Here is a 25,990-nt window from a genome sequence, read left to right on the forward strand (position 1 = left end):
TCCATGAGCAATTACACTCTTGACACAGAAGAAGTAGAAAGGCGGGGCGCCTGGGTGGCTCAGTCGTTAAGCGTCTGCCTTCGGCTCAGGTCATGATCCCAGGGTCCTGGGATCGAGCCCCACGTCGGGCTCCCTGCTCTGCGGGAAGCCTGCTTCTCCCTCTCCCACTCCCCCTGCTTGTGTTCCTGCTCTCACTATGTCTCTCTCTGTCAAAAAAAAAAAAAAAAAAAAAGTTTAAAAAAAAAGAAGTAGAAAGGCTCAGCAAAGAAATAGAAGAAAGAAGAACCAAATGGAAGTAATAGCATTAAAACCTACAACTGCTGAAATAAAATCTAAATGAATGGGCTCAACAGCAGAGAGGAGATGCTTTCTCCAAACATTGCTAACTGAACTGACTTAAGACTTTGGGCAGGATATGTGGTCATAAATATAGATGTGGTTTAATATTTAATTATTTAATAATTATTATTACAAGTTGCCCCCAAATCACACCATCTTTGAAACATCCTATTTTGCTGTTTAAAGAATTCTCATGGTGAACACTTATACTGCGTGTTTAAAATAGGCACCCAAGTGATGAGTTACTTTGCCTCTAAAAAATGTCAGTGTGTCTGTTGGAAGCTGGCCTCTGTGTGCCAGGAAGGCGGTTATAAGGCAGCTGAAAATACGACCAACCAGTCCTTGCTGGGCTAAGAGTATCACCACTGGAATGTGGAAACGAAGGTGTCTCTGCCAGTCCCACCACCTGTGAATCAGTAAGGGATTCAGGCCGGAGGACCAGGTTTCAAGGGGGACACTGGCAAATGGCATGGGTGCAGACAAGGTCAACTAGGATAGTGAGAAGTCCAGAAGAGTGGTCTGGTGAGGAAAGAGTGCAAAGCCTGGGATTATTTAGTATAAAGAAGAGGGTCTGGATTGGCTGTATTTCTACATCTGGAGGGTTCTCATTTAGAAAAAAGATGGTCCCCTCGTGTCTGTGTTTGTTCCAAATGGGCCATTCGTACATTATAATCTCACGGGGCCGTGCATTCTAGGAAGGCAGCTTTTGAAAAACTAGTTCTTGAAACAGAGTTTTCTTGTCTGTAAAACAGCATCTGGTGTTAAATGCTTGTAAACCAGTTGAAAATCCACCTCTGTGGGCTGGATTGGGATTGACTCAGACTTTGGGGATGAAATGGCCCGCGTGGGTGGTGCTGCCTGCCAGGTGTGTACGGGGTTGTGTGTGAGTAAAGCTGATGGACACACGCTGCTTAACGTCTCCAAAGGGCTGAACAGAGTCTCCCCTGGCCCCTGGTGGAGGCTTGTCTTCCCACCCTGGTGCTTTGGGAGCCACCATCCTGAGCTCTCTGAGAAACCCACAGAGCGGTAGGCACTTGTGAAACGGTAATTAATCCGACGCCCGCTCTCTTGCCTTCACTCTGCTTGATCATCTCTCCCGGAGAGAGGAGTGTGTTCTTCCCCAGTCGTCCTGGACAGCCCTGCCTCTGTGGCAAAGGCCAGTGGAGGGGGCAGGGGTCCCTGTCCCTGCACCTGGGCGGGGGGGGGGGGGGGGCGGGACATGGGCAGGGGGGGCAGCTGCTGTCCTGGTGCTTCCTCAACGCATGGGGTGCTGCTCATCTTGTCAAGCACCTGGGATCTCCGGGACTGCCGCTGAACCCTCTGTCCCTGTCCTTATCCCCAGCTGCCCTGGGGTCTCCTTGGCATCCACAGTTAGTCAGGTTCACAGTCAGCAGGGCTATCCTCTTGGGTAACTACAAATGTACTAGTAACCTCTCCAGGCTTGGGTCCCACCTTCTCCCCTTTAAGGAGAAGAGGGTGGGAGCTGCATTTCCTATGCTTCTCACAGTTCACAGCTTTGCCTCCTTCTCCCTTGTGGTCTTCCTGCTTCTCCCACTCCTCTGGAGTGATGTGTAGTCTGCTTGTGGTCCTCGGGTGTGGCCTTGGCTCCCACCTGTCCTCTGCACCCCGGAGAGATGCTTTCCTTAAAGGGCTTGAAGGAAGCTGCTCAGACCAGACAGGACGTTTCCCACTTGTCCTTTGGGGCACTGAGCTCCAGGCCTCTTAGAAGTCAGGCCGGGAGCTGATGCGTGTGTTTGCATAAGTATTAGCAGCTCACCGTGTGCCCTGGTTCTGTAGCGGAGGACAAGCCTAACTTATTCATTTACAGCTTCTTTTATTGCAGAAAAAGGAGTGGACGTGGGATGAGAGCAAGATGCTGGTGATGCAGGACCCTATCTACAGGTAAGAGTCCTATCCCCTGCCTGTTGGCCCTGGAGCTGTCAGGCTGGGGGGCCAGATAAATTCAAATAAATTTCTGCCGCTTTTCCCTTCTGTGACCCGTTGTTTCTATATATGTAAGTACAAGAAGCATGTCTACCTTATCTTTAAGCTCGAGAGGAAAATTCTTCTTAGGCTCAGTTGCACTATCTAGAAATGACGAAGGATTTCTGCTTGGTGTTTAGTCCGAATCTTTTGGTTGTAATTTGAGACTCTTCCAACTTGTGCTAGTTTTATCTTCACTGAAATTTTATAATTGCATATCTCTTCCACCTCTCTGCCCCTTCAGAAACTGAGCGCAGATAAAGGGTTTGTGATCTTCTGGGAAAGCAGAAAGTCACACATATAATCCCTAGAAATTGCTTTCACAACGAGATCGGTAGGATTCCTCTAGAGATTAGATGTGTACTACATGGGCAGAGGAATACCTGGGAGTCACAATACAGAGCACCAGGGTGCTCCTTGGACCCACCGTGGGACCTCAATGTTCCTCTGGTGTCGTGGACTCCACTGACCAAGCCCCACCCACCCCACCCCTACCTCCTTCCTGTTTTTTTCACCGACAGAATGGGTATTAGCTCTTCCTTTGGTATTTGGGAGAACCTAGAGCCAAATGACTTGCTTCGGTCGACAAAACGGATAAAGGTTGGGACTTCACTGCCAAATTGGCAACATGGTGGCCCTACTTTCTAGTCAAAGAGTGGATGCCTGTGAAATGGAATTTCCATTCATTCAAGGAAATATACGAATGTGAAAACACTCAGGTCAGGTGCTGTGCTGGATGCACAGCATCCAGCTTAGTCAGTGGATGACTAAAGTGAGTCAGTCACGGTCCCTCATTCTCGGGGAATGTTGGTCTGGAGGGAAGCACATCACTGGGGCGCAAGACCGTGTGTCTGACAACATGAGTTTCTTCCTCTGAGTTCCTGTTGTACTTTTAGATGTTTGCAAAAACAAGTGTTCTAGTGTGTTACTGTCACTTAAAGTCTTCTGCTGGTAGACGATGAGGTTCTTGCGGGGGAAGGACTATGCCCACCTCACTTTTGTATGTCTAGCGTCAAGCCAGTGTCTGGCCTGGATGCACCATTTAATAAATGTGTGATGGGTGGATGGAAAAATGCACTCGACTAATATCTGAAAATTAACTTGAGTGTTACGGTGATTCACAGGAGGGAATAATCACTTTCTGCTTGAGTGATAAGGAAAGCCTTCAGGAAACAGATCGCATCAGAACTGGGCTTCCAGGATGTGAATGGATAAGCCCCTCATTTGCCTTTTGTAAAGGGAAGAATTTCTTGGAGTGTTTCTGTTCTTTTTTTTTTTTCATAGTGATACCGTACACATGCAAAGCCAGCTCATTGTGGATGTTGCTCCTGGACTTGAATCAACCTTCCCTGGGTTGAAAGAAAGGACTTTCCCCAAAGTTTTAACAACATAGCCCAAACAAGCTATCAGTTTTAGTTTTTATAACAACTTTATTTTGAGGTGTAGTTGACCTACAAGAATTGAGCATATTTAATGTGATTACTTTGGTAAATTTTGACCTATGTGTACACTTCTAAAGCCATCACCTCAGTCAAGATGATGAGCATATGTCACCCCCCAAAGTTCCCTTGTGTGCCCACTTGTTACCTTTCCCTCCCACTCCTTCCCCCCACCCCTGTCCTGTCCCATCTCCCTCCTTCCTGCCCTCCACATCCCCAGGCAACTACTGACCTCCTTTCTGTTTTTCCAGATGAGTTTGTGTTTTTTTAAATTTTGTATAGAGTCGTACAGTGTATCCTTTTTCTGGGCCTGGCTTCTATCCTTAAGCATAACTATTCTAAGAATCACTTGCCATTCTATGTATCAGTAGCTTATCCCTTTTTATTCCTAAATGGTATTCCATTGTACGAGTATAACCCAATGTGCTTAGCCATTCGTATGTTGGTGGACATTTTGGTGGTTTCTAGTTTGGGGCTATCACAACAAAAGCTTATGTGACTGTTCAGTACAAGTGTCTATATGGACATACACTTTCATTTTTCTTGGGTGAATACACAAGAGTAGAATGACTGATTATATGGTAGGTTTGTTTTTTTTTTTTTTTTGGTTGGTTTTTGTTTTTGTTTTAAAAGATTTTATTAGAGAGACTACAAGCAGGGGGAGGGGCAGAGGAGAAGGGAGAAGCAGGTTCACGCTGAGCAAGAAGCCTGATGTGGGGCTTGATCCCAGGACCCCGAGACCATGACCTGAGCCGAAGGCAGACGCTTAACTGACTGAGCCAGCAACGCGCCCCTATTTTTGTTTTTTTCATGAAACTGCCAAACTTTTCCAAAGTGGTAGAACCACTAGTGGAGTTTGAGATCTCCAGTTCTTTACATCTTTGCCAACATCTGGTATTGTTAGTTGTTTTTTTTAGCCCTTAAAATACATGCATATTAGTATCTCACTGGGGGTTTAATTTGCATTTCCTATTGACTAATGACCTTGGCATCTTTTCATCTTATGTGCCATTCCTGCATCTTTTGTGAAGCATCTGTTCAAATCCTTAGCCCATTTTTCATTGGGTTGTTTTGTTTTCTTACTGAATTTTGAGAGTTCTTTATAAATTTTGAATACATATCCTTCATCAGGTGTTTGGTTTGCAAATATTTTCTCCAAGTCTGGCTGGGCTTTTCTCTCTCTCTTTAAAGATTCTATTTATTTGAGAGAGAGAGAGAGAAAGCATGTGTGAGAGAGAGAGCACAAAAGGGGAGCAGCAGAGGGAGAAGCAGACTCCCGCTGAGCAGGGAGCCCAATGCGGGACTCCATCCCAGGACTCTGGGATTATGACCTGAGCCAAAGGCGGATGCTTCATCAACTGAGCCACCCAGGCATCCCTCAATTCATTTCTTTAATATGATACAAGGGATATATCAAAGTTTCTGTTTTTCCTCCTGCAAACAGATGTCTCCTTGCTCCGGACTCATTTGTTGAAAAGACTGTTCTTTCCCTGCTGAAGGACCGCTGTTGAAAATCTATTATTCCTCTCTGTGTTGTTCATTTCGAACTCTTCATTCTGTTCAATCCATCGCGTTGTCTGTCTTGATGCCAGAACCACAGTGTCTTGTTGACTGTGGCTTAACAAAAATCCTTAGAATCGGGTAGTCTGTCTTCTAGCTGTTCTTCTTTCTCAAAGATTGCTTTCAATTAGTACTAGTATGATGTAGCTTTTTCCTTCCCTTCACTTATAAGAAGAAACATGCTTTTTGATGGTGGGTGAAAAACATCAAAGAAATATTAAATTTTAAAGATTTTATTTATTTATTTGAGAGAGAGAGAGAGAAACAGCATGAGAGGGGAGAGGGTCAGAGGGAGAAACAGGCTCCCCGCTGAGCCAGGAGCCCAATATGGGACTCGATCCCAGGACTCTGGGACCATGACCTGAGCCAAAGGCAGTCGCCCAACCAACTGAGCCACCCAGGCGCCCAAATTTTAAAGTGAATTTAAAAAAAAATTTTTTTTTAATTTTAAGGTAGGCTCCACGCCCAACCTGGGGCTTGAACTCACAACCCTGAGATCTATTTGACAACCTTTCTCCCCACCCCCCAGAAAAACAAAACAAAACAAAAAAACCTCATCCAGCAGACTTTCTGGTTGTAGGTGTCTCGTGGATATCTTGCTAACCTATCAGAATTCAGCAGCAGCCTGCATTTACCAACAAAGGTACGAAGTTTTGCCAGTGCTGTCCCAGGCTTCTAGATGCTTTCCCCCCCCATGTATTAAATTGGGGTGTTTTTGGTCTCTGTACATGTAAATGTGTATGTCTGTGTGTTATGAGTCAATGAAAGAGGACTGTATTCTAAACTGTGTGTCTCATTTCATCATCAATAAGAACATTTATCATCATGATAATATGGTAACACTCACAAATGAGCTTTTCTTGGGGCCCGTTCTGCCCTTACGGAACCCGTCTGGCATTGCTGCAGAATACATAATTGCCGATAGCTTTTATGAAACACGATTACTCTGGCATTCACTTCCAGAAAACTCCTTTGTGGTGCGGTACGTTCTTCCACTCCAAAAGAAATGCCTTTACCACATCAGTAACGGGATCCTCTTTTATTAGCTCAAATTTTAAATTTAAAGTTTTTGCATCTCTCCCATTGAATAATAGAATCAAGGTTGTTTTTTTTTTTTTGTGGTGAAATATAAAATTTGCCATTTTAATAATTTTAAGCGTACAAATTAGTGGCACTAATCACATGGTGTTGTGCAGCTGACACCACCTTCCAAAACCTGCTCATTGTTCTAAATAGGAGCTTTGTGCCCATCAGCGAGGACCCCTGTTTCCCTCTCCCCAAGTCCCAGGCGACCTCTAAAGTCATGGGATCTTACGAGGTTGAAAGCACTGCGGTGGGCACGTGGTCCAGCGCCCCCCCATTGCAGGAGGCTTCTGTCCCCTGTGCTGATTTGCTGGGGCCGTGCTTTTCCCTATGTTTATGAGACTTTTGTCCATTGATCCTGGCTCTCTTCTCTGGAGCCACAAATACGTAGATCTTATTTCCCTAAAGCTCCCAAAGCCATTCTTCATTATGCTTTTTCCTAGACTTCCTAATTTCAGAACCCATTATTTTCCTCTTAAGATGTATTAGAATTTAATATGGTATCCCAGATGCTGTCTTATCAGCGTAAGATGTAGAGACCTAATTTTACCCTCATGATAGGGAGTTTTGCATTTATTTTTAAAGAATGAGATCATACTATATTTTGCTTATTTTTTTTAAAGATTTTGTTTATTTGACACAGAGAGAGAGCACAAGCAGGGGGCAGCAGCAGAGGCAGAGGGAGAAGCAGACTCCCCACTGAGCAGGGAACCCAATGTGGGGCTCGGTCCCAGGGCCCCAAGATCATGACCTGAGCTGAAGGCAGACGCTTAACCAACGGAGCCACCCAGGCACCCTATATTTTGCATATTTAACAAACTGTGTTAGGTCCTACCTAGGTCATGGTGGATTTATTGTCCAGAATACTTAGGATTATATAATGGCCTTTAAGCCAGATTGTGTGTGTGTGTGTGTGTGTGTGTGTAAAAATTGGACTCTTAAACTAATTTTTGGTCACAGATGGACTTAAAGTATTTTGAAAGCAATGAGAACTTTTATCATATATTCACTGTGCTAGGATGTTTAGGCACACACATTTTTAAGAAACAGAATAATCCAGGGGCGCCTGGGTGGCTCAGTTGTTAAGTGTCTGCCTTCGGCTCAGGTCATGATCCCAGGGTCCTGGGATCAAGCCCTGCATCGGGCTCCCTGCTCCGCGGGAAGCCTGCTTCTCCCTCTCCCACTCCCCCTGCTTGTGTTCCCTCTCTCTGTCTCTCTCTGTCAAATAAATAAATAAAATAAAATAAACAGAATAATCCAGATTTTTTACTCATTCTTCATTTCTGCAGTTTTCACTATTTTATTGTTCAGCCTACATATAAGAATTTACATAGGTCGTTGTTACATTAGATAGAATTCATTTGAACCCATTGTTTAGAGTGTTTGAGTTTTTGTGACTCAGGGTTCAGCAGGGAAGCAGGTAACTGTGAGTGTTGAGGCCTAAGGAGATAATCAGATTTGGACCCACACCATGGCCGCAGGAGCCGGGAAGCAGACGGTCCAGACAGGACCCGAGCAGAGTCCTTCGGCAGCCCTGGTGTGGCTGCTACGTTGGAGGTCACAGGATGCCAGGAGCATCTGTGCACCAGAGCAGAATCGCAGACGGGGCAGGTGCAGACAGCCGTGGAAGGCTGTAGACTCTTCCAGGCTGCTGCCTCCTAGTTGGCTGAGAAGCTTCTGATTGGGGGCCCGGGTTCAAGGTTGTTCAGCAGGCCTGGCAGTTATGAAGGGCAGCCGGATGCGGAGCGCACGGTACCCTGATGTCCACTTCTTCCTGCTCTGGCCAGGGATGACCCTGGGCGTGGTCCCTCCTGCTTTATCCCCCACCTCCCAAATCCCACACCAGTTTCTCTCGTGAGCAGTCCTACCCTGCAGCTCTGCAGGGAAGGGAATGCGGAGTTTTAGCTTAGCACAGTGGACCCAGGTAAGGCCATCACACTGGGTTGTGACACCTTAACTGTCCCGCTGAGCTTTCGGTTAAGTGTAACTGTAATAAGAACATTTTCATCCAAGTCCCTGACATGCTAAGGCTGTTGAACAGAACAGGACGAGGCCTGAAAAGTGAAGACTTCATGTTTAATTTCTCCTTATTTCAGATTTCACTTCCTTGGTTAACATGCTTATCTTACCCTTTCTGGTTTAATGGGCATGCTTTTTTTTTTTTTTCCTTAGGTTAAAAAATAACACTGGAGTAGTTGTACCATTATAGAAGTTGCTGTGCTTTTGAAATTCAGTTCCCCTGCCATGGTTTCTTCTCTGTCTAACTGGGCACTGAAAGAATTATCAGTCCCCCAAATATTTCTGATTCTAGGGGCCAGACAAGCAAATGAAGATCCTTCTTTTTTTTTTTTTTAAGATTTTATTTATTTATTTGACAGAGAGAGAGACAGCGAGAGAGGGAACACAAGAGGAGTGGGAGAGGGAGAAGCAGACCCCCCACAGAGCAGGGAGCCCGATGTGGGGCTCGATCCAGGACCCTGGGTTCATGACCTGAGCTAAAGGCAGATGCTTAATGACTGAGCCACCCACGTGCCCCTGAAAATCCTTCTTTTTAACTAAAGTCAGTGGGTTAATTGACCTGAAGCCCTCAGGAGCCAGGCTGGAAGTAGCTCTCTGGTTTTGAGTGTAAGTGAGCAAACCAGGGAGGGTCCCCATAGGGTGTCCAGCCAGTCCTCAGAAATGTCATTAATTAACGTGCAAGCAGTTGGTGAGATCAGACATTAGAAGTGTGTTCTGGTTTGGGGCCCTCCACGTTGAGCCATGCTTTGATTTTGAGCAAGTCAGAGATCAATTATTCAGGGCTCGCTGGGGAGGGGAGGCAAGGATGTGTGGAGAACTCTGGTGTGTATTGTTCACTGTGCTAGGCTTGGAGGCAAACAGTGGTTAATCAATCTGGGTGCAATCGGAAGACAGAACTCACACGGTGATTTAAACAGAAGAATTATAAAGAATCATTCAGCTGTAACAAAACAGTATCTTTAAAATGTAAAGAGCACTCTTGGGGTGCCTAAATGGCTCAGTCAGTTAAGCATCTTGACTCTTGATTTTGGCTCAGGTCATGATCTCAGGGTCGTGAAATTGAGCCCCACATTGGGCTCTGCACTCAGTGGGGAGTCCGCTTGAGATTCTCTCTCTCTCTTTGCCCCTCCCTCCCATGCATGCTTTCTCTGAAATAGATAGATCTTTTTAAAAAGGTAAAGTAAGATTCTCTTTCTCCCTCTGCTCCCCCAACTCTCTCTCTCTCTCTCAAAAAAAAAAAAAAAAAAAATCTTAACAGCCCTCTAGGGCTGAAGGAGTGTGCAAGGACAAACCCGGAGGGAGGACCCCTCCCCCAGGCTGGGGTTCATTTTCATTACGGAAGGTGTGTTGCAGTCACTGGATGGCAGAGACCCTCGCTGAATTGCCAGGAGGCTAGGAAGCAACCCTTGGGGGCCGAGGCCAGAACCACAGCTGGTGGCTGGGTGCACAGAGGGTATTGGGGCATCACTGTGGACAGGGGTTCTGGAACAACCAGTCTTTTCCGGGAGGGCTGTGAGAAGGTGATCACCAGGGATGCAAGATTACCGAGGGACTGTGGCTGGGACAGAACGTCGCCAGATGTCCTTACACCATCACTGTTGAATGGCTCTGTAGCATCTGCAACCGGCAAGAGAAGCCTCTCCTCCTGCAAGTCCTTCACTTACTCAGAGCAGTATGAGCAGCCTGCTCGCTATAAATCACCTGCTTGCAGGAATTCTGTCCATTGTCACAGAGCATTGTTGAAAGAGCAGGAAATTGGTAATCTGTCTGTGGTTGAGCAAAACCTAGTCTCTACCCTAAAAGCATCTACAGTCAGATGAGACCCGACCTATGTGACATCCATCCTAACAGCAACCCCAAGTGGTAGAACTGGTGATTCCCATTCTTAGGATGAACTTGAGCTTCAGACAGATGAGGTAAGTTTCCCATGATCACAAAACTAGTTAATAGTTGGGAGAACTCTTCGACCCCGAGCTTCCGTCTCTTCTGTTTTCTTGCTCTGCTCAGTGGCGTCCATCTTTTAAGACAAACCCATGCGTTTATTTGCCTTCATATTTAATTTTTATCCCTTCAAAATGATATATCAAAATGCAAAACATTTTGCAGGACACAAACTAGTTTTGAAAGTGAAGGAAGAGTTTTCTCTCTTTAGGCTTGATAAACCTGCGATATTTGGGAGTTCCTTGGAAAATCAGGGAGTCTTGGAGCATGTTTCCCTTAGTTAACAGCCAAGAGTTGAAATGATCAAACGAGACAAAACGAAGGAGACATAAGTACCCCCAGATTCAGGAAGCACATTAAATGACAAGCAAAGTAAATTTTAAAAAGATGGGTACTTAAACTCGAGGCTCCCAGTAACGAAACTACAGAATGTGGAAGACACAGATTGTAGAACGGTCTGGAGCGGAAAAATACATTGCTTACAAAGGAACACAGGCTGACAGCAAAACTGGAAGACAGAAGACAGTGGATTATCTTTAAGAATATGGGGAGTCAAGGGGCGCCTGAGTGGCTGAGTTGGTTAAGCATCTGACTCTTGATTTCAGCTCAGGTCAGGATCTCAGGGTCATCAGATCGGGCCCCTCCTTGGACTCTCCACTCAGTGGGGAGTCTGCTTGAAGATTCTGCCTGCACCTCCCCCCACTCTTACTCTTTCTCTCAAAGTACATAAATCTTTAAAAAAAAAAAAAGGGTGGGGGAGTTAAGTGCCAAAGCTTAGAAAGTATCCCCTCATATTTTTATGAAAGTGGGGTAGAAAAAACCCCTAGGCAGCATTTCTAAAGACTTGCAAATAAATGAAAAGAGCACCCACCCTAAAAGAGAGTAAAGGCTGAAGGAAGGCGGGCTTGCAGGTGGTGGGATATATAGTGAGTCCTCCAGGAGCCCTTTCATCAGAGGAGGGGGCAGAGTCTGCCAGTCTCGTGGTAGGGAAAGGGAACCACGGTGCCACAAATTGGAAATGAGCAGTGGAAATCAACTTTACATTTTTAAAAGAGATAATAATGCCCCTACAAAGGCAGAAGGACGAGGTTCCATGGGGATTAAAATAGAAGGTTTTAAGACTGTATAATTTTTCAACATTATTTTTTAATGGAATCAGATACTACCCTAACCTGTAATACACAGGCAGAATCCCATAATTAGGAGAGAAGATAGAATATGTAGTAATTACTTACACTGTCGTTTTATGGAGCCAAAAAAGCTCTCCGGATTCTTAAAGGTGCCTCTCCAACATGCAGACTGTCCCTGCAAAATCAGATCAAGGCCTCCCTGATAGGGACGATTCTACTCTCTAACCTCCCTCCCCTCAAACCTCTGCACACCCAAGTCCCCACCTCAAACCCTGGCACGAGTTCCCTTTGCTCCATCATCCCTGGAGCATGGCAGGGGGCCCAGGTACCGGAGTCCTGAAGGTTAGAGGAGGAGCAGACCTGGATGCTCATGTACCTGGGTCTCATTTGCCCTCCGTGACGTACAAGGTCATGGTGACTGTCTGCGTCTTCCGTATGTCTGTAGGATTGAGCCTCCCAGCATGTGACGTTCTTGAGGAGCCTCTGCTGGACTCGGAACCAGAGATTGGGGGCAGCCCAGCTTATAGATCTCTCCCCAACTTCTCCTGTCTTTTCTGAGCCAGCAGCGAGTCATGTTTCATGTAGAGATGATGCTTTTATTCCCTCCAGTGCCAGAACCTTCCATGGACAGCGCCTCTTCATACATATGCATGAGTAGCAATTACTCAATTTTACGCATGGAGAAACTTACGAACTAAGAGGGGAAATAGCGTATCATTCATGCTATCTGGCTTCAGTTCGTTCCCCAGGGCCGCTCTGCAATCCCTCATTTGTCCCTGGTATTAATTCCACTCCGTGCCGAATCCTTCTCACCTGCTTCTACCAGTGGGCTCTGCACACCCTCCTTCTCCCTAGGTGACTTCCGTCTTCTGCGTCGTGGCCCACCGTGGCTCTGTGCCCTGCCCTCCTGGGTTCTGGATGGGGCTGCACTTGTGTCTTCACCGTGGGCCGTGGCCAAGCCTTCCCAGCCTCCCTGTCTCTCCCTGTCAATATGTTCTCCTTCCTATCCTGAAATAACCTCCCTCAACCCTGCTGCCCCATGCAAGAGCCCGTCTGTCAACCCTCGGTTCCCTCCCGAGGCCCAGTGCCCATCACCCTGCAGTTCCTTGCGGTCTGACTTTGATTTCCAGCGCTTGGCAGAGACCATGCTCTGTGTGTGCTGGCGCTTGCCCCGCCTCTCCAGACCCTGAGCTCCCTGCTGCCTCCAGGGCCACCCCTCCCCTGCCTTTCCTTTCTCCTCTTATTTCCGAGTCTCTGCCTACCTTTCCTTTGCTTTTAATCTTACATAGTCCTGTGCCGCCTTTACCTGTTCGCATCCTTTATCTTTCCTTGGAAGCAGGTTCTGCACAATCTGCATACCTCCTCGTGGGCTTGGCAAAGTCCCTGGAGCTTGGGAAGTCTCAGTATTCACTAGGACATGGGGCGCCTTGGTGGCTCAGTCTGTGAAGCGTCTGCCTTTGGCTCAGGTCGTGATCCCAGGGTCCCGGGACCCCCATCGGGCATCCTCAGGGTCCCTGCTCAGTGGGGAGCCTGCCTTTCTCTCTCTCCTTCTGCCCCTCCCTCCACTGTGCACTCTCTCTCTCAAATAAAAATAAAATCTTTAAAAAAACACCACCACCACATAGGATGAACCGTGAGTCTCCCCAAGGGACTGCTGACCCATCATTCATGCGCGGCATCGGTCCTCTATGTCGCAAGCACATGTCCGAGACCCACCTTTTCCTCTGTCCTTCCTCCTCTCCCATCTCTTCCACTCAGAGGTCATGGTGTGCCCCGCGTAGATGCAGAGACAGGTAAGGTATAGCTGGTCTCTGCAGGGTCCCCACAGTGACTGCTGCTTCCTGTGATGGTTTTCAGGAAGTGTTCAGAGGGATATGGGTGAGGCATATGTGTGAAAAGGACCAAATAATACATGCTTGTCACTAAAAATAAAATTTAAAAAAAGTGAAGAAGCTTTAGAAAGGAAAAAGTCAAATGTTCTTCCTTCAACCCCTGTTCCCTCTAGTACCATTCCATATGCAACTATGCAAACACTCTGATGTCTTTCCAAAATCCAGTTTTATTCTGCAGGTAATTCTACAATGAGCCTGTTTTTCTCGCAGTCCTGTATCAAGGACTTCCTGCAACACCCATGCTTAACGGTCCTCCTGTGAGGTCTCTGACTCCGAGTTCCAGAGTGATGCTTGACAGTAGGGCTCTAGAGAAACACCCCCCATGCGGGGAGACTTGGGGAGGTGGACAGGGGAGAGATCACCCAGTGATCAGGATAAAGGGCAGACTGGACAACAGGGCTGACAGCAGTTGGAAGCATAGACGGGGCTCAGTCTGTGAGCTGTGTTAGGTCTGGACCACTCAGACCAGTGACAGTCTGAATACAGTGTAAATAGGGGACAATCATCTTATTTGAGGAGGTAGTGGGAGAGGCCCCTCCAGTAACCTTGATTTGCATCTTTGGTAATTTTACATCTGCTTTTTCCAAGGGCTGTCCGCCTCTGGTGGATCCCACTTGATAGATGATTAAACTCAATCATGGTGGGATGCCTGGGTGGCTCAGTCGGTTAAGCCTCTGCCTTTGGCTCAGACCATAATCCCAGGGTCCTGAGATCGAGTCCTGCATCAGGCTCCCTGCTCAGTGGGGAGCCTGCTTCTCCCTCTGCCTGCAGCTCCCCCCTGCTTGTGCTCTCTCTGACAAATAAATAAAATCTTTAAAAATAAATAAATTCAATCGTGGCAAAAGAATGGAAAGTTGCATCGTGGTGACTCTAACTGTGAAGGCAGGAACCACACGTTCTGTGCACAGCTGCATCCCTGCTGCCTGGAAGGGTCCTTCCTATGTAGTAGGTGCTCCATAAATACTACGTGAGAAGGCTAGGGCAGGCTGGATGCACTCGTTTGTACTAAAATGTTCATTTCAGATGACCATTAATCTTCCTTATTTTCTTGGCGGCCTTATCCTCTGCCCTTCTTGGTGGCCTGAATCGCAGAGCTGGTAGGTGGTGAATAACAGAAACCCGAAGAGCCACCGGCACGATTGAAGTTGGACCTCTGGCTCGGTGTCTCTGTGCCAGGCCTTCGGGGACGTCTTTTACACAAATGATGGAAAATCCAATTAGGCCAACTTTAGAAAACTTTACATAATTAAACCCTGTCTGCCGGGGAGAGACTCGCCTTGTGGAAGAAGAACCAGAGGAGCAGAGAAACCAGGCCTGGTCCCAGTTCTACTTCTAAGTGACTGCTTACTTTGAAATTCCATTCCTGCTTCATTTTCTCCTCCTCACATGCATAAAGGGAATCCAGAAAGGGAATTTGCAGAGCACTGAAGAGGCTCAGATGGGAGAATGTGTGCAAAGTAAAGCCAGCACTCCTGCCCTTGACTCCTTTCACAGCTACCAGGTAGACACTGGCTGGGCATCCATGGGATGGTCTTCACCTTTTACAGGACACACATATTTCTGAGAATCTGATGAAACTGGATCTTCTCCCTAGAACAGTACATTCACGTACATACTTGCAGAAATTTTGAATTTGTGGGCACTTCATGCACCGCAGAGTCCTGTGGTTGATCATTTCCAAGGTAAGACCCACTGGTGCCAATAATCGTTGTAAGTTATCTTTGAATAGTTTGCTTCTCAGGCCAGGAAGATTTATCATTGGATGTCCTTCTGTAGGAGGAGGGGAAAAAAAACATCTACCTTGCTTAATAATTTAGTGTTTGAATGATTAATGGAGTTTATTTTGTCAGCCCAAGAGGCATTTGCATCTTGTCTAGAGGGGCTGCCATCTTCAAAACAAACCGGTTTTATATTGGTGGGTTGCAGATCATGTAAAGGGAGAGGATTTACATAGGACAAGACTTTTTGGTACCCTACGTGTTTTGGGATTCACATGGATGTGGGAGAGTTGGTGTAGGGTCTTTGTTTGACACTGGGATGGAAGGGCCACTGTGTGACCACCCTTCACCCCAAAGGCAAGTAAAGATTGCTCTTGATCTGGAGCTGTAGCCCTTGTCTGATGAGCCATAGTGGTCTCTAGGATTGTAGTCGGACGCTGTCCCAGCTCATCCCACAGTGATCACTTGAGCATTCTACACTACACACCAGTCTAGATGCTGTGTGTTGGGCCCTGCCCCTCGATCCTGGCTGGGAAGCCCTCTGGGCTCCCTCTTGCATCTTGGCATGGCTAGGAGGAAGGTGATGCCCAACTGCTAAGAAGGGTACAGCCAGTTGTGAGCCTGGGCTGCTTTTCTGCTAGTACAGACCTCAAACTGTGGAGATAAGGGTGGCTGGGAGGTCCAGAGGGCTATGCGTAGAGTTCAGGAAATATGGGATGGGAAAAACTAGGTTGTCTGCGAATCCCCACAGTCTTCTGGGAGACCCTGGGAAGCAGCTATGGGAGAGTTGCAGCCTTCCCAATGTCTGGTGGCAGTCATGATCAAACCATGATTGGTCAAGTCTTCTGGGTTTGGTAACTTGTCTGTCAAGTTCTTGAATAAGAATTCCAAGGTCCAACATCTACCAGGAATCCTTTTCTGCTTTCAGCCCCACTTCCAGAGTGGGAATCTGATTTCTGTTTCTTCTTTGGACCCCAAGGCTATATAGTCCTTAAGTTCATCCTAGTACTGTAGTTATTTCTGTGTTTTCTGGTTTGTAGTAGGAGCTACATCTTACTCATCTCTATGTCCCCTTGACTGCCGTCTTGCGCATAATTGTGCTCAATACATATTTATTAAATTGAATTGATTTCTTGTTAAATCTTTGCAAAATTCCCAGGACCTGGGTACATTTATTCTTTGGACTCTTATCTAGGATTGATGGGTGGGATGGATGGATGGATGGACGAATGAATGAACCAACCAACTTGTAGACATTTCTTGAGCGCTGAATGCCACCCATATGTGAAGGTATTTGGGGAAGGGGATAAAAAATGTGAACCTGAACATCAAGAGCATATGTTCTAGTAGAAGATAGTAACCAGCACACAGATGACTGTTCAAAAGGCAGCCTTGCAGTTGGGAACACCGAGGAACCAGAAGTCACGTGACCTTGCTCGGCTCTGCTCAGGGAGCAAGCCAAACAGGCTGTGGGATTCACCACAAAGCCAAGGCCGCCTTTGAAAATAGACTCGCCTTCCTCGAGTTGGCCAGAGACGCCAGCCCTGCCCTCTGTTGCTGCTGCACACTTTGCTCTTTGCTGGAGGGGCCGGTCATCTTTTTCTGTGCATTATCTCGGTCTTTGACTTTAGGTCTTGTCCAGTTTGTTGCTGCTTTTACTGATAATTCATAACCATCCGAGGGTGGATGGGAGGAATGAAACCATAATAAATAGTGGATGTGTTCATCTTAGTTTTACTCACGGCCTCAGTAAAGGGGTTGTTGGAGGGGAAGAGTAAGAAGAGCCTCAGAAGGTAACCCCTGATGGGTGTCATCTGCACATGAGCTCATGGCTGCCCATCGTCTTCCAGTAGCACTTAATTCATTGTTAGGGGGTCCTGACTGCCAGAGGTGGGGTATCTCGGGTGCATTTCCTTCCTGGAGGGGCCGTCTAGGCAGCGGGCAGCCCTGCCGATCCTTAACACCCAAACACCGATGAAAATAGATACGTGTGTGCACACACAGGTGGGAATGCCTGTTTGTAAGAAGTTTGTTTTTTTGTTTTTGTTTGTTTTTTTAATATCAAAAGAGCTAAACCCAAAATCCCTCCCAATTGCCTTTGTTCACTGATGGGAAGGACAAAGCCCTCAGGAAACAAGCCTGTCAGATGACTTAGCTGACACAGAGGCGTTTAACAAGCTCTGTGCGAGAGAAGAAAGGCAAGTGCTCATAAACCAGGTCCCAGAAGAACCTGTCGCGTCCCTGGCACGGCCTGCCGCCCTCGCCGCCCCCCGCCCGTGAATTTCCGGGAGCCCCCCGCCCCATGGGCCGTCCCCACCAGCATGAATTAGTGCCCATCTCGGCTCTCAGAAGACGGCCGTGGACTTTTTCTGGCCGCACGTGCTTTCCTTTGGATCCATGTCACATCTCTGGGAGGTGTCCTCACCCTGCAGAAAGGGAAGGAATTAACCGACAGGTAAAGTGCAGGTGGGAGCTGTTAAAACAGCCTGTGCTTTAACCAGGACGCTTGACTAAAAAAGTCTTCCTGAGCCCTTGCCTCGGCCGGAGCTGACTCCTACGCACAAGATCAGGACTGCTGCCAGGATGCCCTGCCACAGAAGGAGAGGGCGACGAGCTGGGGCAGGCCCGGCCTACCTCTAGCCGCTTCGGAGTTAGTGCCCTCGTGACTCTGTCCCCAGGCAAGCTCTGCACCCAGACCCCATCCCCGGCCGTCTTGGCTGGATCTTCAGACCTCATTTTCCCTCTCCTTCCCCCTGGATTTTGAGGCTACTTCTGTTTTGTTTCTTCTTTTTTTTTAGCTTATAAATAGGCTCAGGTTTTGCCATCCAAAAGAGAAAAGGCGCTCCCAGAACCTACCTTCTTATCTTGTCCTTTCCCTGCCAGACTTTTCAGGGTAATTGCTCTTGTGGTGTGTATTTCCATAACCCCTGCTCATTGCTCAGCTCATTATATTTGGGCTCTGCACCAAGTCCGCCCTCCCTGTGGTCACCAGGGATGTCTGAGTTGCTAATCCCTGGCTCGCTCTGCAGCCTCATCCCCTTTGATCTCTCTGGAGCACTGAAGGGGGTGCACCTTCCCTCCTTCTGGAGACTCTCCTCCCGCACTTCCGTGGTGGTTTCTTGTGTTCCTTCTCTTATCTCCTGGTCTTTTCCTGCTGTTTTTCCTTTTTTTTTTTTTTTTTGGATGACTCCAAAAAAGTTCTGCCCTTTGTTTTAATCAACTATTAACAGGGTTCTCAGTGAGCCTGAGAATTCTCTTCCTTCTCTACTTGCTACTTGGGGGGATCTTCTATGTCCCATGGCTGGAGTTGCCCTCTGCATCCTGGTGGCTCCTAAGTCTGGGCCTCTCCCAATCCCTTCTTTCTACTTGTCTCACATGCAGGGCCATCTGAGTGCTTTGGTCACCCCTCCGTGTTGACATGTGCAGAACCCACACCACTTCCCTGTGCCCTCAGCTTCTCCTGCTCCTGTGTCCCATGATCTGGTTAGTGTTTAGTCCCCCCAACTCAGGATCCTCTCCCTCCCCCTCCTCATCCTCACGTCCAGAGAAATGGCTCTGGAATCCATGTCCTGCTACCCATCATCACTGCTGCTGCCTTAGACCTTCAGCTTTTCTTGCCTGGACTTCGGGCCCACCAGGCTGGTTGCACAGACCATGCACTGCTCAGGTCCAGGCTGTGTCAATCCGCCTGCCCTGTGCTTGGCACCTGACTCACCCGTCTAGCTCTCATGATTGTCTGTATGTCTGTGGATGAGAAAACGAAAACTTGACCATTAGAAGACTCACCCAGTGCCTCACAGTTGGAAGCAGCAAGACTGAGATTGGAGTCCAGCTCTTCTGCCAGGCAAGCCCCCAGTCCAGATTCTTCCTCTTCCCCCACAGCTTCCATATTGTAGTAGCCTCTCTTTGGCTTCCCTTCTTCTGCTCATGTCTCCTGCACTCCATCCTGCTACCACCATGACTACCAACTATGTCCCTCCCCTGCGTAGGTCCCCGTCAGTGCCATGAGCACACAAAGGGACAGCTGGGCTGTGTGCAGCAGGCCCTGACCTCCCTCTGCTCTCATCTCCTGCTGGTCCCTTGCATGTGCTGGGTTCCTGGTGCCAAAGCACACTGGGCTATTTCATGACTCTGTGCCCCCATTTTTTTTTAAGAGAGCATGTGTACGAGTGGAGAGGGGCAGAGGGTGAAGAAAAGGGAGAATCCCAAGCAGGCTCGACGCTCAGTGCAGAGCCCGATGCAGGGTTCAGTCATGACCTGAGCCGAAACAAGAGTCAGATGCTTAACCGACTGAGCCACCCAGGTGCACCCCCCCTTCTCCTTTGACTCCATGACTTTCTCTGTGCAGTTTCCCTTACGAGGAATGTTCTCCCTTCCTCCGTCTGATGGCTAGCTTTCCTTTGCTCGTCCAGATCTGCTCCCCACCAGGCTAAGTGCCCGCAGGCTGGCCGGTGGGTACCATCAGTGGGCTGCCTCCCCATCATGAGGGCTCCTGCCAGGTGGCACACGGTTCTCTCTCTGGGTTCTGGTAGCCGCGGGCCTTGGGGGCTCCCTTGCTGTTCTCCGCTCTCCCTGCACTCTGCCCTCACCTTTGTAAATAGTCCCTACTAAACTCACCTTGGATGACCTCCATTATCTGTTTCGTGCCAGGCCCCAGCCTGAAGCGTTTCCCTCCATGATCCCTGTTACCTCCCACCTATTCACGATGCTGCTTGGACGGCAGCTCCCCCGTGCGCCTTTCCCAAGAGCAGGCGGCCTCTGCGTCCCACACGTCCTCGGGGCTCTGCTCCACAGTCTGTGCTCGCCCCACTATGGAGCACTGTGAGCTCCTCAAGGACAGGCTCTGGACCAGTCTCCGTGCTGCCTCGGGAGACCATCTGTTCTGGGGCTGGGGAGGGAGCGGGTAGAGTAAGACATGCATTTCTTAGAATAAAGTTAAGCCGAACCACCCCCAGGGCACGATACTCCCTCAGCAGCTGCTCTTGGGTAGTGAGGGGACAGCCCAGAAGAGAGAGCTTGTGGCATTATGGCAGGAAGAAAAGAATTCTCAAGCCAGGACAGTCTTTCTTCACAACCTTCTCCCATCCCCCACCCCTGGTACCTGGCTTCCTCAAGCCTTCCAACCCACCCCTTCCCCAGACTTCCAAAGTGAAAACAGAAGAACATTGAAAAGTGATTGGGAATTGAAATGAGATCAAGGATGTGTCTGTTTTTTTCCCCCCATTTTGTTCCAAGATCTGTTTGTGGCTTGGAAGTAAAGATACATGGTTCTGTATAATTAAAAAAAAAAGTGGGGGGCACCTGGGTGGCTCAGCCGTTAAGCGTCTGCCTTCAGCTTTGGTCATGATCCCGGGGTCCTGGGATCGAGCCCCGCATCGGGCTCCCTGCTCCGCGGGAAGCCTGCTTCTCCCTCTCCCCCTCCCCCTGCTTGTGTTCCCTCTCTTGCTATGTCTCTCTCTGTCAAATAAAATCTTAAAAAAAAAAAACAAACAAAAAAAACAAAAACCATGAGATCCTGATTGAGAGGGAGCTGTCCTAGGACAGATTGTCCTGCGGTGTGTGTGAGGGGTAGGAGTGTTGCCACCAGCCCTGGCACTGCGTTCTCTTGTCCTCAAGTCCTGAGAGGAAGTGCCTTCGAGTGAGCTGTGATTCAGACCTTCTCTGATGTAGGATCGGGAAGCGGGTCAGAGCAATCAGAGAAAGAAAAGTACCTGGTCATGCCAGCCAGGCACTCTGAGCCCTGGGAAGGGGAATGGGTGCCCTCTCCTCAATTCCTGTCAGGCCCATGGGGGTTCCCATGTGCCAAGCACATGATGGGGGGGTGGATTAGAGCAGAGGACAGAGTGTGTCATGGGATGAATCCCAGGAAGCTCCAGGTGGGTCATTTGAGGACTGAATGCCTATGGAAAAACTAGGATGAGCATTTATAGTATTCCTGGGTTGGTCTATTTGGAGAAACTTGGGTGGAAGGTGGGCAGTCGGGGATAGCAAAGAAACCAAGCACCTCTCCCCCAAGTGTCAACTGAAAATCTTACCCATGTGAGGATGAATTTATAGGCAACCAGAGAGAACCTATGTAGGCATCAAGAGCTTGAGAAAATAACTGGAGTAAGGAAATTCAGAGTTCCTAGGTGGCCTCAATGTACCCTACCGCCGCCTTCTAGCTGGGTACAAAGAGAATAGTAATCATAACAGTCTAACATTCAGATGGTATTTGACGGTTCGCAATCAGCTATGTGGACAAGCAGGTCACGTAGAAGTGGAACCTAGCTAAGATGGCTGGGGTCCAGATTCTGGCTCAGAGACCGTCAGGATCGAATTGTGTCCCTTCAGAAAGAGAAGTCTGGGTCGTAACCCTTGCTACCCATGACCGTGCCCTTGTTTGGCAGGAGGGACTTTGCAGATGTAACTGAGTTAAGGTGAGGTTGTGGGTGGACTAGGACACCAAATCTACTGACCGGTGTCCTTGTAAGAAGAGGGGGATTTAGAGAAAGAGACACGGGACGCACAAAGAAGGTGGCCACATGTGAAGCTAGAGGCAGCAGATGGGGAACCCCAGATAGAAAGCCAGGGAGCACCCAGGATCACTGGCAGCTGCCGGAAGCCGAGAGAGAGAGAGAGGCATGGAAGGGACCCTCTCTCGGAGCTTCTAGAAGGAACTAACTTGGCCAACACCTTGATTTCTGATCCCTGGCCACCCAAACTATGAGAGATTAAATTTTAGTTTTTCAAGCCATCCATGTGGTAATTTATTATGACAGCCCCAGGAAACAAATACAGGTGCCTACTAGCTGGCTGTGTGACCTTGAGAAAGTTGGGCAACCCTTCTGTTCCCTTGTCTCTAAAAGAGGGGTAGTAATAGCACCTACCTCATGACATGTTGTAGAGGGTTCAGTGACTCTTTACATATCCAGCGATTAGAGCACTGACTGGCACATGGGGGACACACAGCGGATTAGCAAATACTCTGATCAATTTAGTCAAGATTTTTGAGCCAGGCATTGTGCATAAATCCTTTCATTTGATTCGCGTGACCATCTTGTGAGCCTCTTCTTGTGCCATTTCACAATTGAGGGAACTATGAGTTGGAGTCCTTTTTATATTTTTTAAAGATTTTTTATTTTTTCATTTGAGAGAGAGAGAGCGCACAAGCAGGGGGAGAGGCAGAGGCAAAAGCAGGCTCCCCACTGAGCTGGGAGCCTGATGTGAACGAGGCTCAATCATGACCTGAGCTGAAGGCAGACACCCAACCATCTGAGTAACCCAGGCTCCCCTATTGAGGGGTCTTAAGTGGCTTTGAGTAGCCTCCACTGAGGCTTTGTGGCTCTGTTCTGTCAGTCTTGTTGTTCCAGGAAAATCACGGGGACTTCAAGGTGCACAGGGACATGGGGGAAGGAAGGGTGTGAACTTCTGATTATGATCTGTTTTGCGTTGGAAGACCTTCGCCTAACCCATCTGCACATGCTGCTTGAAGAAGAGGAGCGTTCCTTGTCTCAAAAGCAAGAGGATCAGCTGTTCGTGGGGAAGGAGAGGAAGACAACAGTTTTGTATGTGAAGTTCCCCCAGCACACCCCAGGTGAAGGAGCTCCCCTTTTCACTCTACTCTCTGGCTCTGGAAGGACAACGGTGTCTCTGAGCAGGAGTCTTTGGGAAGCCCGAGCGTCCTCAGAGTGTGGGAAGGATGAGCTGACCCTCAAAGACACGAACATTGGAAGGCGTAAGCCCAGGTAACAGACGCAGGAACAGAGGAGCAAGAATGGGCAGCCCGTGTAAAGCTTGGTGTTTGAACGCTGACAGCAGGTGGTAGCTGTTTGGGAGAAGTCACCAGCGTTGGAGAGAAGTTAGCCTTGAAGCCTGGGAAGGGATTTTTGCTGAGGGACGCTGGCCTGTTTTTTGCCTGCCTGTCAAGTACCGAACAAGAGGAAATGAGCTTATCACAGCGCTTGGTGTTTGGAAAGTGCTATGTGACGGTCTGTGGTTGACTCAAGTAAAGCAGGGGAGACCTGAGGGGGACATCAGAAAGAGCTTCACAGGACAGCTGTGAAATGGGCAGATGCGTTAACTGCTGCCTGGGCTGCGGGGCTGCCTTCACTCGACTTTCAGAAGAGAAATGTGGCTTTGCCTGACTCGCGCTAGATTTTAAAACTCAGCTGATGGCTCATCTCTTACCCTAGGTACGCCGTAGAGTAATAATTTGGACATTTGTATACTTTTCTACCTTGAGGAAACCTTTGAAATGGCTGCAGGGTTTGCGTTTCTCTGCCTGCAGTTGAGCAGGTGGGCTCGATGGCCTCTTGGGGCATCCCCCCAGAGCCCGCTGTTGGGGTGCAGGTCTGTGAAGACACACGGGGTGTGATGTGTCCTAGCAGCGGGGTTGTCTGTGCAGTAGGCAGACCAGTTCCACGAGCGACCGTGGGAGCAGCTCATGAGCTCATCGCCGTCCCCTCATGCCAGAGAGCAGGCTGAGGAGGCGTCGGAGGGAAGCAGGCCTCACGTCAAGAACGGCTAAAATGAGGGACTAAGACAGAAATGGAAGGCACTTGTAGTAGAAGAAAACCAGCCGAAGTGATAGAGAGCCCTGGGAATACAGTGGGAGGAAAAGATAATCAGACCAAAGCAGTAATAAGAGAGAAAAATGATCACCATGAAGGTCAGTTTTATCTAAAGATTCAATTAAAACGTAGAGGCATGGAAGAAGTGTGACAAGCAGGGACAGGAGTGTGGGCGCGTGTGCACGCGGCAGGGCTGGCAGGCAGAGAAAGACACACCAGTCCTCGGGCGACACGCAGGGGCAGGAGCGGGGCGCCCGAGGACCCGTGTGCTTTTTTAAGGAGCGCTTAAAAGTACAAGGACTGCTCTATACTTGTGTGCTTCCGTGAGCAAAGCACTGGGGGCTCCCTCCAGAGGACCACCTCTCCTGAAACTGCCCCCAGGCCCTCGGAGGCTAACACATTCATTTGGGGGAGGGTGGCTGGGCTGCCTGGGGGTGTCCTTGCTCCTGCGGGTGGGCGGGAGTCACGCAGGATTTTCCCAGGACCTTCCCAGGACTGTGCTGTCCTCGGCTGGTCTGACACAGCAGGGCGGTTCTGGTGTCTGTCTCCTGCACTTTTTACCTGTGCTTTGTTCTTTCCCAGAGGCTTGGCCTTGGGCTGGCTCAGTTGGTGGAGCATGCAACTCTTGATCCTGGGGTTGTAGGTTCGAGCCCCACATTCGGTGTGGAGATGACTCAAAAATAAAATCTTAAAAAAAAAAAAAAAAATCCCGTTAGGTTTTGTCTCTGCCATCTGCAAGTCACTGGGTAGCTTGTCTTTCCAGACACAGTGCATTCCTCTCTGTCCTTGTTGGGTGTCTTTTGGGTTAGGAATGCCCACACCTCTGAGACCTCAAGAGGAAAATCTCTGCTGCCTTCCAGCTGGAGGCCCCTGCCCCACCCACGGTGACGTTAGGGGACCAGTGATGATTTCTCTTTGTTCTTTCACTTGCAGGCTCACGGTTTAAAAGTATTTCTACAGCACTTCATGGGTTACAGAGTATTTGCCCATCCACGGTCTCACCCACTCTCAATCTTTGCCCATCCCAGAACTTTACAACCACTCTGAGATTTTTATTCTCATTTCAAGGAGTAGGAGAGGAGGAAAAAACTGCCCGAGGCCCCATGTGGGGTCTAGACCCCCTGCCCTGGGGTTCCCTGCTTTGGGCTGTGGCAGGCCCCAGGCCGGCTAGTGAGACCCTCCCAGCAGGCTGTGAGCAGGACAGGTTGTGGGGGCTTGTGGGCGGGGCTCCCTATCTGTGGGTTTTGGGGGGGAAGCATGTGATTCTTCACATTCTCTGTAGCCAGTAGATTCCAAAGTCCCCACAGAGATGAGGGCAGGTGGTGGAGCACTCACACTGGGGGGCATGGCCAGCAACCTATCAGAGAGAAGGATGGTGACAGTAACCAGGAGCCTGAGAGGCAGGAAGGGATGAGCACTTGAGGACAGAGGTGCAACCTAAGTGATTCCAGGTGGTCCCAAAAAGGTGATCCTGTGGAGAAAAATCATGGTGGCTACCCAGATTTTTATATAGCGCGCCTTAAAAGAGCACAGAATGGCAGGCAGAGCTTAAAAGCAAATGTGAGCACAAAGGAGCAGCCGTGATGGACCGAGTTTCTGGGTGCAGTGGGCTCTTGGAAAAGGCTGAGGATGAGAGAAGTAGCACAGGGGAGGGCGGCATGGGACCAGAAGCTCCCAGTCCTCTCTACATCCATGCGTTCCATTTTTCTACCCCTCTCTTTTTTCCTTCAGTGGAGAACTATCTGATCTTCAAACTAGAAACACTAGAACATAGGTGACTTACAAAGCAATGTTGAAGAACCATGAGGAAAAAAGTGTCCCTCCTTTAAGTGTGTCTGGGCCTCAGGTACCTGGGTCCTGGGTTCCTAACGAATGAGATGCGAGAAAATGGCCAGGACAAGACATTCCATGCCACTTTGTAGGAAGGAGGAAACTCTAGTGAGCTCGTCGAAGAGACCATTAAGCGGACGGTCTATGAGAGCTCAGAAAAGGAAGTAGTGATCACAGGCACCGGTCCTAAAAACCGATGACCCAGGTATGCTTAGGGAGCCCGCCCTTGAGTGCAGTCGTGCAAGTCGGCTTCGAGCCTGAGTTGACCACAGTGCGAAGCAGCAGTGAGATGCTCTCACTCAATAAAAAAACCACACTCAGAGATGTCCAGAACATGATTCAGTTCTGTGTCCTTGGCAAGAGTCCCTGGAGAGTTGGGGTATGTACAGAACAGGTTCACAAGGAAGAGGGAACTCCTGTTTACTGAGCAAGCAACTCGCCGTGTGCTGGGCGTTGTGTTAAATGTGGGCTGTATGTGTGTTTTAATACTTCATACCATGCAGG

The 25,990-nt window shown here is 48.7% G+C and overlaps 1 protein-coding gene across 7 annotated transcripts in view; it reads left to right on the forward strand.

Annotated features, from left to right (window-relative positions):
- Positions 1 to 25,990, forward strand: part of LOC123845890 (carboxyl-terminal PDZ ligand of neuronal nitric oxide synthase protein) — a 277,659-nt gene that overhangs the window by 201,743 nt on the left and 49,926 nt on the right. For 4 of the 7 annotated variants that reach the window (XM_064593819.1, XM_064593818.1, XM_045876790.3 and 1 more), the window contains one exon: positions 2,168 to 2,241. In XM_064593819.1, coding sequence (XP_064449889.1) covers positions 2,168 to 2,241 — 74 coding nt within the window. The remainder of the gene's footprint in view (positions 1 to 2,167; positions 2,242 to 25,990) is intronic. The other 3 variants (XM_064593820.1, XM_045876791.3, XM_054507899.2) reach the window with 1 other exon arrangement.

The sequence above is a fragment of the Mirounga angustirostris genome, unplaced genomic scaffold (genome assembly GCF_029215605.1).
Source record: "Mirounga angustirostris isolate CCGP_5_RB_7025 unplaced genomic scaffold, mMirAng1.0.hap1 SCAF_6, whole genome shotgun sequence".
NCBI lineage: Eukaryota > Metazoa > Chordata > Mammalia > Carnivora > Phocidae > Mirounga > Mirounga angustirostris.